At 46.2% G+C, this 15,000-nt stretch overlaps 1 protein-coding gene across 5 annotated transcripts in view; it reads left to right on the top strand.

Moving 5' to 3' along the window:
• LOC138859384 (tyrosine-protein kinase transmembrane receptor Ror2-like) overlaps nucleotides 1–15,000 on the top strand; it is a 326,276-nt gene that overhangs the window by 204,636 nt on the left and 106,640 nt on the right. For all 5 annotated transcript variants that reach the window (XM_070114261.1, XM_070114260.1, XM_070114259.1 and 2 more), the window contains 2 exons: nucleotides 2,085–2,225; nucleotides 12,016–12,153. In XM_070114261.1, coding sequence (XP_069970362.1) covers nucleotides 2,085–2,225; nucleotides 12,016–12,153 — 279 coding nt within the window. The remainder of the gene's footprint in view (nucleotides 1–2,084; nucleotides 2,226–12,015; nucleotides 12,154–15,000) is intronic.

The raw sequence follows: 15,000 nt of genomic DNA, 5'->3' as shown, positions 1-15,000 counted from the left end.
ATGGATGGGGAGGAAGATTGAAAGCCCTCTCGCTCCCCTCCCCTTCCCTCTTCCCTTATTCTCCTCCTTCCGTAAAAGGGGGATGGGGGTGGGGGAGATTGGGGTAAGGATGGGGGCGGGGTGGGTTGTGGGGGGGTTAATTCTACCTTTTTTTGTGTGTGGGTAAAAGAGGCCGTATGTTTTGCTGGTGTTTGGGTGACCTCATAGCTATGGGTGGATCGAATTCTTCTGTCTATTTTTGTGTACTTCTCTCTCTCTCTCTCTCTCTCTCTCTCTCTCTCTCTCTCTCTCTCTCTCTCTCTCTCTCTCTCTCTCTCTCTCTCTCTCTCTCTCTCTCTCTCTCTCACTCTCTCTCTCTCTCTCTCTCTCTCTCTCTCTCTCTCTCTCTCTCTCTCTCTCTCTCTCTCTCTCTCTCTCTCTCTTTGTTTTTTTCTCTTTCTATTCCTCTTTATTTTTCCTTTCTTTTTTTCTATTGCTTGCGGATTATTTAAGAGAGGCTTTTACCTGTTGGAGTCCGGTAGGATTTATTCAAGTGATGCGAGTTTGTTTTATTTTTTTTCTATTTTGTTTTCTCACTTTTATTTGTTTTTGTTCTTGCGGATGTTAATGCTAGCGTGGCGCGCCAGCATAATTACGCTACAGCTTTTGCGTCGGAAGTTCGTGTGTTTTGGGTTTTTCCCTCTCCCTCTTTTTGCCCTTGCTGGGTTTTTTTCTTCTGTTTTTCTCTTTTTTTTTAAATGGAATTCTGATGTTTTTTTTATGGAGTTCTGTTTGGTGCAATTATTCTTCGAGAAGCGGGGAACGTTTTGGTTCAGGGAGTGTGTCTTGTGAGGGTCCACATTTATAGAATATATATATTTTTTAATTGTTTTTCATTTTATTACTTTTTGTGTTTTATTTGTTTATTCATTTATTTGTTTATTTTATTTATTTATTCATTTATTGTTTATTTTATTAATTTATTCATTTATTTGTTTATTTTATTAATTATTTCAAAAGGATGTACATTTTTCCAATAGTTTGCGGGGTATTACTTCCCTCGCGGAGATATAATTATTCATCGTTGCATCATGCTTGAGGAGGCCCATTGTTGCGGGTCACGTGACGAGGCGCGCGACCCTTTGTGCGCCGAGGGATCCCTCGTGCAAACGCCGGCGACGCAATATTCCTCTCGGCTTCATAAATGTAAACAACATATTTTGGAAAGTCGGCGCGCTCGAAGGCAAGGCTGGCCGGCCGGAATTATGATCCGTGCTGACTTATTTAATTAATTACGGCGGTGTGCGGCGACTTATTATATGAAGTGAAATTGTGTTCGGTGGGTTTGCTTCGTTAATTAGGATGCCGGTGCCCGTGGCCAGTGTGTGTGCAGGCGCCGGAACTTAGTTATACCTGCAGGATGTGTTTCGAGGCATTGGTGGGGTGGGGTGGGGGTGGGGGTGGGGGTGGGTTATCGTGTTATCGAGGTTATGGTTGGTGATTTTTTTTTTGCCTTATTAGGGAGGGGGGTATTTTTTCGGTGCATTTTTTAAAAGATTTTTTATGTGCTTTTTTAATGTGCGTGTTTTTTTGTTTTTTTAGAGGGGTTGTTTTTTTTCCAGTGCATTTTTTGAAGATTTTTTTTTCTATGTGTGTGTTTTGTTAGAGAATTTATATCGGTATGATTTTTCGTTGTGCAATGAGGTGCAAACGAGAACGAACACGTCACAGCACAAGAGGTGTGACGGCTGCGTTTGGATTTGATCGTCACCGAAATTCAGGTGGACATTTAATAGAAGCGCGCCTGCTGCATCTCGTTATGAACTTAGCAATATATATATATATATATATATATTTTTTTTCTCAAGATTTCTCTCGGTGAAAATTGTCTGTCAAAACCTAATTCGGCATGACAGCAAAATTAAGCATGACAGCATAATTCAGCATGACAACATAATTCAACATGACAGCAAAATTCAGCATGACAGCAAAATTCAGCATGACAACATAATATAGCATTGTAGCATAATTCAGTATTGCAACATAATTCAGCATGACAGCATAATTCAACACGACTACTTCTAACGACGCCCATCTTCCCTCAGGTCCGGAGCTGATCGTGACGCCGGCCAACGTGACGGTCGAGGTGGGCGACGCCGTCCTGCTGCCCTGCCAGGCCACGGGCGCGCCGCACCCCAAGCTCGTGTGGCACTCCCAGAAGACGGGCAAGATCAACAATGACCCCGGTGAGTAGCTGGCTCTGTTTTGGCACTCTGGCACAGGTGGTCGAGTGCCGGTCCCTGTTTGGGTTCGCGGATGGGTTTGCGTTGGGCTCCTTGTGAAAATAAGGGTGTCGCTCCTTTTTTTTTTTTTTTATCTTTGTCTGTTTGTCTGCCTCTCTCTGTATTTGCATCTATTTCTCTCTCTTTCTCTCTCTTTCTCTCTTTCTCTCTTTCTCTTTCTCTCTCTCTCTCTCTCTCTCTCTCTCTCTCTCTCTCTCTCTCTCTCCCCCTCTCCCTCTCTCTCTCTCTCTCTCTCTCCTCTCTCCCTCTTTCTCCCCCTCTTTCTCCCCTCTCTCCCTTTCCCCTCTTTCCCTCTCCCTTTCCTCCTTTCCCCCTTTCCTCCTCTCTCCCTCCCCCTCTCCTCCTCTCTTTTTCCCGCTCTTCCCCTCTCCCTCTCCTCCCCCTCCCCGTCCTTCCCTTTTCCCCCTTCCTTCTCTCCCTCTTCCCTTTCCCACTATCCCTTCCTTCTACCTCTTCTTCCCTTTCCCCTCACTCGCCGCTCTCCCTTCCTGCCATCCTTGACAAGCGAGACTAAATGATTCAAGTGATCACGTGACGCGCACTTTGGTTTGCGAGAAAAAGAAAATTAAATATTCAGATAGACTTTTTAGAAACCCGCAGACGCAGCCAAACCGAACCTCTTTTGATACAGAATTGGGGAGAACGGAAGGTGTGAAGGAAATAATGGGTAAATGTGGGGAGCAGGGGACAGTAGGTGGGAGGAGGCGAACTGTGAGGCATATGAGGGGTAGGTGACGTGATTGTGAGTCATACGGTAGTTACACACATACTCTTATGTACACGCACGTAGGAGACAAAAATATAGCCTGAGATATGAATGTATGTACGTGTAGGTAGATGAACATCCATATGTGTGTACCGTAATTATGTGTACCGTAATGACATACACTGACATACAAACACGTATACTATATACATACGCCTAGGCGTGTGTGGACACACACACACACACACACACGCACACATACACACGCACACGCACACACACACGCACACGCACACGCACACGCACACACACACACACACACACACACACACACACACACACACACACACACACACACACACACACACACACACACACACACACACACACACACACACACACACACACACACACACACACACACACTGCGAATGAAAAGCTTACCACCGCGTTCACATTAATACACCACTGTCGTAACAATCAATGGCACTTTATGAGGTTGTCACGCCATGTTCTAAGGCGGGATCAATGAGTTGAATTTCGTTTCTCTGCCCCCCCCCCCCCATTCCCCTCCCCCTTCTCCTCCCAATATCCCTCCATCCCCTCAACCTTCTCCCTCTTTCCCTGTATCTTCCCCTCCTTTCCTTCCCTCTCCCCTACTTCTTCCTTCCTTCCTCCTTCCCCAGATTCTCCTCCCCCTTCCCTTCCCCCCAGTTTCTCCTCCCCTTCCCTTTCCTCTACCCCTTCCCCTTTCTCTCTTCTCCTCCTTTTTCCTCTCCCTCTCTTCCCCTTCCTCTCATCTCCTCTTTTCCCCTTTTCCTCTCTTATCTTCCTCTTCCCTCTCCTTTCCTTTCATCTCCTCTCTTCCCCTTTACCTTTCTTCTCTTCCTCTTCCCTCTCCTTACCATTCTTCTCTTCCTCTTCCTTCTCCTTTCCCCTCCCTTCCTCTCCTCTCTTCCCCTTTCCTTTCTCCTCCTCCCCCTCTCTCTCCTCTCCCCTCTCTTCCCCTCACCGAACCACCCCAACCCTTCCCTCTTTTCCCCTCCCCGCCCTTCCAGCCATGTCATTCTGGGAATAGCGTGTCTCTCTTAAGTCCCGCCCGTGCTTTATAAACTTTGGACGGTCGGGACGTCGCATCAGGCAAATGCTCACGATCTGTAAGCTTTTAATCTCTCTTGCCCCGTCATTCCCTCTGTTCTGATTTTCCTTTTTTCTTTTCTTTTCTTTTTGGGATTACCATTCGTGGGATTTGTAGATAGGGTATTTTCTTATTTTGCTGTCTTCTTTATGTTGTTGTTTATGTGGTTGTGTGGACCAGTATGTTGTTCTCTAGTATGTAGGGGTGTAGCAGGTGGGTGTTTTGGGGAATAATGTGGTCAAACGTTGGTATGTACTTTTTAGAGTTTTAAACGTTTCTATATATTTTTTATGGTTTTAAACGTTTCATTGTACTTTTTTAGGGTTTTAAAAGTTGGGTTTAAGCGTTCACGGGCTTTTGGCTTCAGTTCTGACGCTGTGGTTCGGAGTGATGGGAGCGCTTGGGGCGGGGGGAGGGGAGGGGAGGGGAGGGAGGGATTGGGTGTTTACGAGGCGTGAAAACTCTGCGGTGACTGCCACCCGCGTTACATTTACATTTGCATTAACGTGACGGGGACTGGCCGCGCCGTCATGTGGTTACGTGACCTGTCGAACAGCATTAAGGGGAAATGTTTGCGCTTACTCTCTCTCTCTCTCTCTCTCTCTCTCTCTCTCTCTCTCTCTCTCTCTCTCTCTCTCTCTCTCTCTCTCTCTCTCTCTCTCTCTTGGTTCCTCGCTGTCTCTGTTTCTCTATTTCTCGGTTCCTCCCTTTGTATTTCTCTGTCTTTATTGGTTCCTCTCTCTCTCTCTCTCTCTCTCTCTCTCTCTCTCTCTCTCTCTCTCTCTCTCTCTCTCTCTCTCTCTCTCTCTCTCTCTCTCTCTCTCTCTCTCTCCTTCTCCCTCTCCCCCCTCTCTCTCTCTCGCTCTTTCTTTCTTTCTTTCTTTCTGCTTTCCTTTCCCAGTGATTATTTCCCCGTGGCACAGTGCCAGTACACACACATGGTGGTGCTTAAAGCAAGTTGTAAATGACAAGATAGATTACCCTTCACGTTAGAGATACTGCTCCTACACCCGCCTCCTCCTCTTTCTCCTCCTCTTTCTTCTCGTTTTTCACATCCTATCCATTCTCCTCTACTCTCATCCATCCTCATCCGCTTCCTTTCTATCGCCATCCTCCTCCTCCTCCTTCTTCGTCTCAACTTCATCCTTTTGCCTTTCCTACCGCCCTCCTCTTCTTCCTTTTCCTACCCGTCCATCAACCCTCCTCTATATCCTTTCTATCCTTCACCTACTCCCCATCCTCCTTCTAATCTTCCTCGTCCTCTTTCTCTTCATCATCTACCTATTCTTCTCCTTTCCCTTCATCTCTTACACATCCTTATTTCTTTCCCCTCCTCCTTTCCCCTACTTCCACCTCTACCTCTCCTCCCTCCTTCCTCTCTTCCTCCACCTCCTCCTTCCTCTTCCCTTCCCCCTCCTCTCCCTTTCCTTCTTTCCTTCCTACCTTCTCCTCCTCCATCCCTCCCCTTCCCTCCCCTTCCGCCACCTCCTCCCCCTCCTCCCCCTTCCCCTTCCTCTACCTCCTCCTCTCCCCTTCCTTCTTTCCTTCTACTTTCTCCTCCTCCTCCTCCCCCCTCCCCTTCCCTCTTCCCCTTCCGCCACCTCCTCCTCGCCCCCGCCCTCGCCCTCGCCCCAGCGCCGGACCCTCATATCCACGAAAATACGTCCTTTCCATCAGTCGTAAGTCGCCGCAGTCATCCTCCGCCGTCCATTGTCCTCAAGTCGTTACTCGCCGTCGCTCTCCGCCCCGCGTGAATAGGACGATTCGTGAATTCGAGAGGCGTGTGGGGGTGAGGGGTGAGGGGAGAGGGGAGGGATGAGGGGATTGTGGGGAGAGGGGTGAGGGGAAAAGGGAAGGTGAGGAAAGGGGTAAGGGGAAGCTGGAGAGAAGGAGGAGTGAAGGGAGAGGGGAGAGGGGAAGGTGAGGAGAGGGGGAAGGGGATGAGGGGGAGCTGGAGAGGAGGGTGAGGGGAGAGGGGAAGGTGAGGAGAAGGGTGAGGATTGATGGAGAGGAGGAGGGATGAGGGGAGAAGGGAAGGTGAAAAGAGGGGTGAGAGGAGAGAGAAGGTGAAGAGAGGGATGAGGGGAGCTGGATAGAGGGAGGGGAGAGGTGAAGGTGAGGAGAAGGATGAGGGGAGCTGGGGATGTGGTAAGGAGAGAGATGAGGCAGAGAGAAGGGAATGAGAGGAGGAGGGGATGTTAGAGAGAAAGAAAGGGGGTGAAAGGAGAGAAGAGGCGGAAGGAGGTGATGAGGGGACGATGGGGAGAGAAAGGAGAGAAGAGGGAAGGAGGTGATGGAGAGAAGGGAGAGGAGAGGGAAGGTGGTGAAGGGAAGATGGGGAAGAGAAGGGAGAGGGGAAGGTGGAAGAGGGGAAGGAGGGAGACGAGAGAGAAGGAGGTGATGAGGGGAAGAGGGGAAGAGAAGGGAGAGGAGAAGAATAGAGGTGATGAGGGGAAGGTGGGGAGAGAAGGGAGAGGGGAAGGTGGAAGAGGGGAAGGGGGGACAGGGACGGCGGATCGGGTTAGTGCCGGGACATAAGAGGTCCTTCACGTGAGCTATTGTTACGCGGTTGGAAATTTCTGGAATTGTTGGGGGTTTGAATGGGATGCGGGGGGGGGGGGGAGTGGAAGGAGGGAAAGGGGAATGGAATTGAGGAGAAGACTAATACGCTTAACACCCCCCCCCTCTCTCTCCCTCCCTTCCTCCCTCCCTCCCTGTTCTCCCTCTCATCTCCTCCCCTCCTTCCTTCCTTCCTTCCTTCCTGTTCTAATTCATGCGATCCTGGGTTGTTATGCGCGTGTATATTAGGCTCAATGGGGCGTTGTAGATCGTGGGATATTGGGACTTAGCGGCGATGTAGATTAGGCCGGAATGTGTGTTGTTGGTCGTGTATCGCGGAGCAGTTATGGGCGGGAGGGGGAAGGGGGGAGGGAGAGGGGGAGGAGGCGCAGGTTGGTGATTGCGGGCTCTTTAGTGCCTCGGGGCTGTTGGCGGCGCGACCCGGCCGAGTTATGTGGGAGGGGGCCCGCCGGGCGCGAGGCAAGGTGTGTGAGGGCGCGGGCGGGGGGAGGGGACGCGTGTGTGCACTCGAACAGGCGTGGGCGCTCTCTTTCGTCTTGTACATGTACGCACGTAAATAGGCAAACACGCGCACGCACACGCACGCACGCACGCACACACACACACACACACACACACACACACACACACACACACACACACACACACACACACACACACACACACACACACACACACACACACACACACACACACACACACATGTACACGCAGTCTTGTGGACCAGTCACGACTTTTCTGGTTCTTCGTGACTCACAAAGTTCTCGGTTATTGGGTCATGGAGGCACGCGGATTGGGGGGGGGAGGAATAGTGAAGAGAAAAGGGGGGAAGAAGGGAAGAAAAAAGGTGGAAGAAGGGGAGAGGAAAGGGGGGATAAGGGAAGAAAAGGGATGGTGATGAGATGGAGAGATGGAAGTGAAAGGGAGAGCTGAAAAGGGATAAGAGGGGGAAATTTCTAAAAAGGAAAACGAAATACGATGGCGTGGAGAGGGAAGGAGGGCATGGAAAAGGGAGAAGGGCATGGATAGGGAAGGGAAGGAGGGCGTGGAGAGGGATTAAGGGCGTAGAAAAGGGGAGGAGGGCGTGGAAAAAGGGAGGAAGGCGTGGAAAGAGGAGAAGGGCGTGGAAAGGGAAGGGAAGGATGGAGTGGAAAGGGGAAGAGGACGTGGAGAGGGAAGGAGAGCATAGAGGGAGTGGAGAGGGAAGGAGGGCGTGGAGAGGGAGAAGGGCGTGGAAAGGGAAGGGAAGGAGGGCGTAGAGGGAGTGGAGAGGGAAGGAGGGCGTAGAGGGAGGAGGGAGTGGAAAGGGAAAGGAAGAAGGGCCTGGAAAGGGAAGGGAAGGAGGGCGTGGAGAGGGAGAAGGGCGTGGAAAGGGAAGGGAAGGAGGGCGTGGAGAGGGAGAAGGGCGTGGAAAGGGAAGGGAAGAAGGGCGTGGAAAAAAAAGCCCTCCCCTCCGTCCCTTCGCCTGTCAGCGGGACACGGGATTCATTATCTCGGACAGCCCTCTTCAACTCTGTCCTCCTTTCCCCCCGAAGAATGATAGCTCTATTTATCAATTTTAGGCCACTTAGCTTGCAAATTGCTGGCCATGAAGCGGGTCTTTTTAGTCTTTTCCTCTTTCGCTCTTTCGTGTTTTATGTTCGGGGCTGTATCATATTTTGGAGTTTATATATATGTAAAGGCGCATTTGAAAAAGAGAGGTGAGATTTATTTTTGGGAGAGTGTGTTTGTGTATGTGTATGTTTGTGTGTATATTTGTATACGTACATGTAACGTGAATGTATTCAAAACACACACACACACACACACACACACACACACACACACACACACACACACACACACACACACACACACACACACACACACACACACACACACACACACACACACAGAGCGAGAGCGAGAGCGAGAGGGGAAGGAAGAAAGAGAGGGAGAGAGATAAAGAAAGATTAAGAAATAAAGAAAGAGACAGAGACACACAGACAGACAAAGACAGAGAGAGCCGGGGAGTGAATGCAAGAGGGCAAGCACGGGAGCGCCCCGCCCGCGCGACCGTCAGAGGCAGAGCGTCAGCCGTCCAACCTGACATCTGCATATTTTGTGTCCCGTGAAATTATCTCTTCAGCTGCTCGGTGGGACGACAATTTTTTTCTGCTTTCCGGTTTAGGGGAGTAATTAGGCTTCTTTGTTGTTGTTGTGGCTGGGGGTGTTGTTGTTGCGGTGGGGGGGTGGGGAGGGAGGGAGGGTTGTTGGTGTTGTTGCGGTGGGGGGAGGGAGGGTTGTGGCTCTCGGTGTTGTTGAAGAGGATTGTAGGGAAGAGAGAGAGAGAGAGAGAGGAAGAGAGGATTAAAGAAAAAAATGTTAGAAAAAAGTGCACGAAAAAACAGAAATAGATAGACGGAAGAAGATGAAAAAGAAAAACTCACCTGACAAAAAGGAAAATAAAATAAAGAGGAAAAAGAGAATTCGACTAAAGGCGCGGGAGAGCGAGGTGAGACCCCCCCTCCCCCTGCCCACCGACCTCCGCCCCCCGCCGCGTCGCCTGCGGGTGGGAGAGGCGTGTCCGGCGGGGGAGCCTACGTAATGGCGTGTCTATTTTATTGTTATTATTATCGGCATTACCTCCTCTCCGTGTTATTATCCTTGTCACCTTTCGTCTTTATCCTCTTCGTTGATTTATTTTTTAATCTTTGCCTTTTTTTTTTTTGTCCGCGTATTGAAGTAACCTGTAAAATCGAGTTGGTAATTAGTGAAAGGTTTGTTGTTTGTTTTCGTAAATTAATCATACGTTTGTTGTCAAGTTTTGTCAGCGGGGTTTTATATTTTTTTGTTGCTTATTTCGTTTCGTTGTTTTAATGATCATTTATTTGATTTCCGTTTCTGTAAAAAATAAAAAATAAATAGTTGTAACCAGGGGAATAAAGTATTCAGAATTTGAATCTGAATTTCTTTTCTCTCTCTCTCTCTCTCTTTCTCTCTCTCTCTCTCTCTCTCTCTCTCTCTCTCTCTCTCTCTCTCTCTCTCTCTCTCTTCTCTCTCTCTCTCTCTCTCTCCCTCACCCTCTCCCTCTCTCTCTCCCTCTTCTCTCTCTCCCTCTCTCTCCCTTCTCTCTCCCTCTCCTCTCTCTCTCTCTCTCTCTCTCTCTCTCTCTCTCTCTCTCTCTCTCTCTCTCTCTCTCTCTCTCTCTCTCTCTCTCTCTCTCTCTCTCTCTCTCTCTCTCTCTCTCTCTCTCTCTCTCTCTCCCTCCCTCTCTCTCCCTCTCCCTCCCCTCTCCCTTCCCTCCTCTCCTCCCTCTCCCTCCCCCTCTCCCTCTCCCCCCCTCCCCTCTCCCTCTCCCTCCCTCTCTCTCTCTCTCCCTCTCCCTATTCTTAAACCTCTCTCTTCTCTCTCTCTCTTCTCTCTCTCTCTCTCTCTCTCTTCTTTCTCTCTCTCTTCTCTCTCTCTCTCTGTCTCTTCTTTCTCTCTCTCTTCTTTCTCTCTCCCTCTCTCCCTCTCCCTCTCTCTCTCTCTCTCTTTCTCTCTCTCTCTCTTTCTCTTTCAATGACCTTCCTTTACTCTATTTCCCCCACTTCCTCTTTCCACTTTTTTTTCTTTGTTTACTCCCATCTGTTCCATCCTCCTCGTTTATCACCCAATTTCTCTTTTTTCCACTCCATTTAGGAATTTGATGGTCATGTCTCGTTGCAAGTTTTTTTCCCCCCTTATTTGCCATGCAATATCGGGAATGTCGCTGCGTGTAATGGTCGCCGCTTTTGCAATTATGATAATTATCTGCATTTATTATGGAATATACGAACACAAAGACTAATTACACCTTCGTTGCTATTGTTGTTATTATTCATCGTCACTGTCGCGCGCAATGGTAATTAATGCTCCGCTGGCCGTGGTCTGGGTGTTTGTTTGTTTTTGTTTTGTTTGTTATTGTTTGTTTGTTCTAGTTTGTTTTGTTTTTGTTTGTTATTGTTTATTTTATTTTATTTTATTTTTGTTTTTTGTTTCGTTTGCTCTTGATTATTTTATTTTATTTGTTCTTGTTTATTTTATATTGTTTGTTTTTGTTTATTTTATTTTGTTCTTTATTTGTGTATGTTTGTTCTTGTGTTTATGTATGTCTTGTAATCTTCAGTTATTTTTGTCTTTCTCCCCTTGTTTCTGTCGTTCTTTTCGTTTTTTTGTTGTCTTTGTTTCTTATTCGAGACTTTTTCTTGTTATTCTCGTTATAATTTTCGTGGTATTTATTTTTTTAATTCATCCTCGGTTGTCTGTTATGCATTCTGTTTTTATCGTTCTCTTAGCCTTGTTCTCGTTATCTGGTTTTCATTATTTGCATCCGTCTTTTCTTCTTTCTTTGGTTATTCTCTTCACTTAACTTTTTTATCTTTCATCTCTTGTTTTTTTATTTTATTTTGTTTTAATTATTCTCATATTTTCTACGTCACTACCTCGTTACTTTTTTCCTTTTTTTCTCTCTTTTCTTTTCTCTTATTCTTTGATGTGCTCTTTCTCTTCATCTCCTGATTTTTATTTTTATTTTTTTGTCATAAATCTTGGTCCTTTGTTATTGTTGTTGATGATCTTGATAACACTGTTTTTATTGCCATTTTTGTCACTGTTTTCTGTTGTTGTTAAGGATTCTCCTTTGGCTTTCTTCTTGTCATTGTCATAAACCTCATTGTTTTTTATTCTTCTTATATACTTATTTATTTATTTATTTATTTATTAGTCATTATTTGTTCATGCTATTCCTGCTGATCTTGGTATCAATCCCTGTTTTTGTTGTCGTTTTCGTGTCTTCCGTTCTTATCACTTTCATTTTTATTTATTAATTTTGTTGTTGTTTTTGTCAGTGTTTGTTGTTCTTGTAATTCTGATCGTCATTTGCTATCAATTCCCAATGGTTTTGTCTAATTATTACCAATGTTATCAATTGCCCTTTTATTATTTTCTTTCTCCTTTGTCTCTCTATCAGTCCCTCTAATTCGTATCTCATTGTCCTCTTGTTATCAGCCCCACTAGTTCTTATCTCATTATCCTCCTTTGTTATCTGTCTCTCTTGTCCTTATTCCATTCTACCCTTTTGTTATCACTCCCTCCTCTTCTTATCTCATTATCACCTTTTGTTATCACTCCTTCCTCTTCTTACCTCATTATCACCTTTTGTTTTCAATCGCTCTTATTCTTATCTCATTATCCTCCTTTCTTATCAATTCCGTCCTCTTCTTATCTCATTATCGGACTATTGATACTCTCTTTATCCCCATTATTCTCACCATACTCATCGTCTTTATCGTTTTTCGTTTTTTCAGCTCGTCTGGGCGTGCGAGTGGACGACAAGGGCGTGAGGTGGGACGCGGTGGGCAAGGAGGCCGAGGACTGGTACCGCTGCACCGCCAGGAGTTCGGCCGGCACCAGGCACTCGCCCTGGATCTACCTCAAGGTCGAAGGTGAGTGGTTGGTGGGTGTGTGGGTGGGTTGGGGGGTGGAGCGTCGGTAGGGGTATTGTGTTGTAGTATTATTTGTAGTGTTGTGTAGGTATGTTTTGGTATTATGAGAATATGCGTATGTTTTTTTTCCCGTCGCTCTATCTCTTTTTTGTTTCGATCACTTCTTTCGCTCTCTTTGTTTCTTTTCTCTTCTTTCTTCGTTCTTCGTTCGTCTTTCTTCCCTCTTCTCTCTTCTCTCTCTTTTTTGAGTTTTGATGATATTTGTTGTTGCTGTTTCGATTGTGAGGGCGATGTTGATGATCACATTTTTTATCATTATTATTGATATTATTTTGTTTGCTTTATTGTTGTTATCGTCATTATCATCATCATCATTAGTAGTAGTAGTATTGTTATTGTTGTAGTTATGGTTATTATTATTAGTAGTAGTAGTAATAGTAGTATTAATATATTATTATTATTATTATCATCATCGTCGTCGTCGTCATCATTATCATCATCATCATCATCATCATCATCGTAGTCATCATCATCATCATCATCGTCATTGTCGTCGTCATCATCATCGTCATCATCGTCATCGTCATCATCATCATCATCATCATCATCAGTATTGCACATGGATTCAGTAAGTGTTTATGATTTTCAGAATAGATTTTGCCCCAATTGCAGAAGTTTTTATTTTTCGCCATAATTCCAGATACCTTTTTATTTATTTATTCTTTTTTTTCCGCTTCCAGAATGTTGTTAGTGTAAACTTTTGAGGAAAAAGAGAAACTTCCTCTATGTTTTTTTCTCGTCTTTCTTTAAACTCTACTTTTGGGTATATATCTTTTTCTTTAAGCCCATAATGTTTAAAAAATAAAAAATAAAAAAATGTAGCAGTTGAAACGTTTGGAAATGTGTCTGCTCTTTGAATAATTTTTTGCATAGGGGTTTTCAGGAAAACTTTGGGACCCGAGTAAGAAATGAAGAGTGTGGCGACCTGAAGAAAAAGGGAAGATGAAGAAGAGAGGGAAGAAAAAAGGATGAGAGGAGAATTGAGGTTGGAAGAAGGAAGGAAGGGAGGAGGGTTGAGGATACAGGAAGGAAGGGAGGAGGATTGAGGAAGAAGGGAGGAGCATTGAGGATGAAGGGAGAAGGAAGAGAGGAAGGCTTGAGGAAACAGAGGAAGGAAGGGAAGAGGATTGAAGATAGAGGAAGGAGGAAGGGGGAATTTTGAGGATAGATGGAGAAGGAAGGATGGAGGATAGAGGAAGAAGGAAGGAAGGAGAATTAAGGACGGAGGAAGAAGGAAGGGAATAGAATAGGATTCAGGATGGAGGAATAAGGAAGGGAGAAGGATTGAAGAAGAAAGGGAAAGGGGTGGATTAAAGAGAAAAAGGAGGAGATTTTGGAATTTGGGAGGAATGAAGAAAAATAGAGGGAGGAGGAATAAAGACGGAAGATTTTGCGAAGGAGGAGGAATGGAGGGGAGAAGGATTGAAGAAGAAAGGGGTGGAGATGAAGGATTAAAAGGAGTAGGATTGAAGGAGGAAGGGGGTGGGAGGAGAAGGGATGAAGGAAATGGAAGCAGATTGAGGATCAAAGAGGAAAAAATGAGGAGGAAAGTCGCATTGAAGACAGATGAAAAAAAGGGAATAGGATGGAAAAAATCGAAGAGGAATGGTAATACAAATGATGAGAAAAAATCTACACAAGAAAGTACAGTAAGGAAGGCATTGAAAAAAATCATTAAAGTAGGAATAAACTGAGAAATAAATCCAAAGAAATTATACGAAATAGAGAAAATAAACTGTAATAGAACTGCGAACGAAAAAAAAAATAAACGATAAGAAAAGACCAAAACAAATTAAATAAAGACAGGAAACAAGAGTAAAACAAAAGAAAGGAGAAAGTGTGAAGAACACAAGACAAGAGTGACGAGTCTCACGCTGAACGGGTACTTTTATCTTGATGCGTCTTTACGTTCAATTTGATCTTAATGTCAGTGCTCTAGCGCCGTTCAGGTCACGTGATGTGTTGGGGGGGGGGGGGGATTTGGGTGGCGTTGGTATGTGTGTGTGTGTGTGTGTGTGTGTGTGTGTGTGTGTGTGTGTGTGTGTGTGTGTGTGTGTGTGTGTGTGTGTGTGTGTGTGTGTGTGTGTGTGTGTGCATTTTTGTATGTATGTATGTTTGTGTGCGTACCTGCCTGTCAGTCTGTGCCTATGTGTCTGTTTGTCCGTGCGTTTGTACGTTTGTCTCTCCCATGTTACGACTGCTATCCGGACGGCCGTGAAAAGGGGCATTAAAAGTTGTTATTTTAGCGTCGTCGGACGACTCGGGAGTTGGGGTAGGGGCGAGGGTTGGGTAGGAGGGAAGGGGGTAGGGGGAGTAGGGACTGGGTAATGGGGGTAGGGAGGGGTGGGAAGGAGGGTAGGGGTTGGGGAGGAGGGACTTGGGAATGGGGGTCAGGGTAGGGGGTGGATGGGGAGGGGGCATGGGGCTAGGATTTGCTCGCTGCGAGAGGGATTACGAAAGGGGGGAGGGGGGGGGATTACCTTGAAGGCGGTTTGTTGAGGTGGTGGCGTGACCTAATGTGTGGATGGGGGGGAGGATAGAAAGGGGAAAGAAAAAGTGGGGAGAGGGAGAGGGAGAAGAGGGAGGGAGTGAAAGAAAGAGGAGAGGGAAATATGATGAGAATAGAGGAAGGGAAGATGGGAGGGAGAGAGAAATGGAAAATAAAAGATAAGAGTAAAAGTTCGAAAAAAAAATATAGAAAGAGGAGGATGGAGAGAGCGAAGGCGAGGTGAAGTAGGGAAGAGGAGGAGCATAAGGAGGAAGAGATAGAGAGGGAGGAGAAGAAGT

This window comes from Penaeus vannamei, chromosome 35, assembly GCF_042767895.1.
Source record: "Penaeus vannamei isolate JL-2024 chromosome 35, ASM4276789v1, whole genome shotgun sequence".
In the NCBI taxonomy this organism is placed as follows: Eukaryota; Metazoa; Arthropoda; class Malacostraca; order Decapoda; family Penaeidae; genus Penaeus; species Penaeus vannamei.
This window is presented reverse-complemented; position numbering and strand designations above follow the sequence as displayed.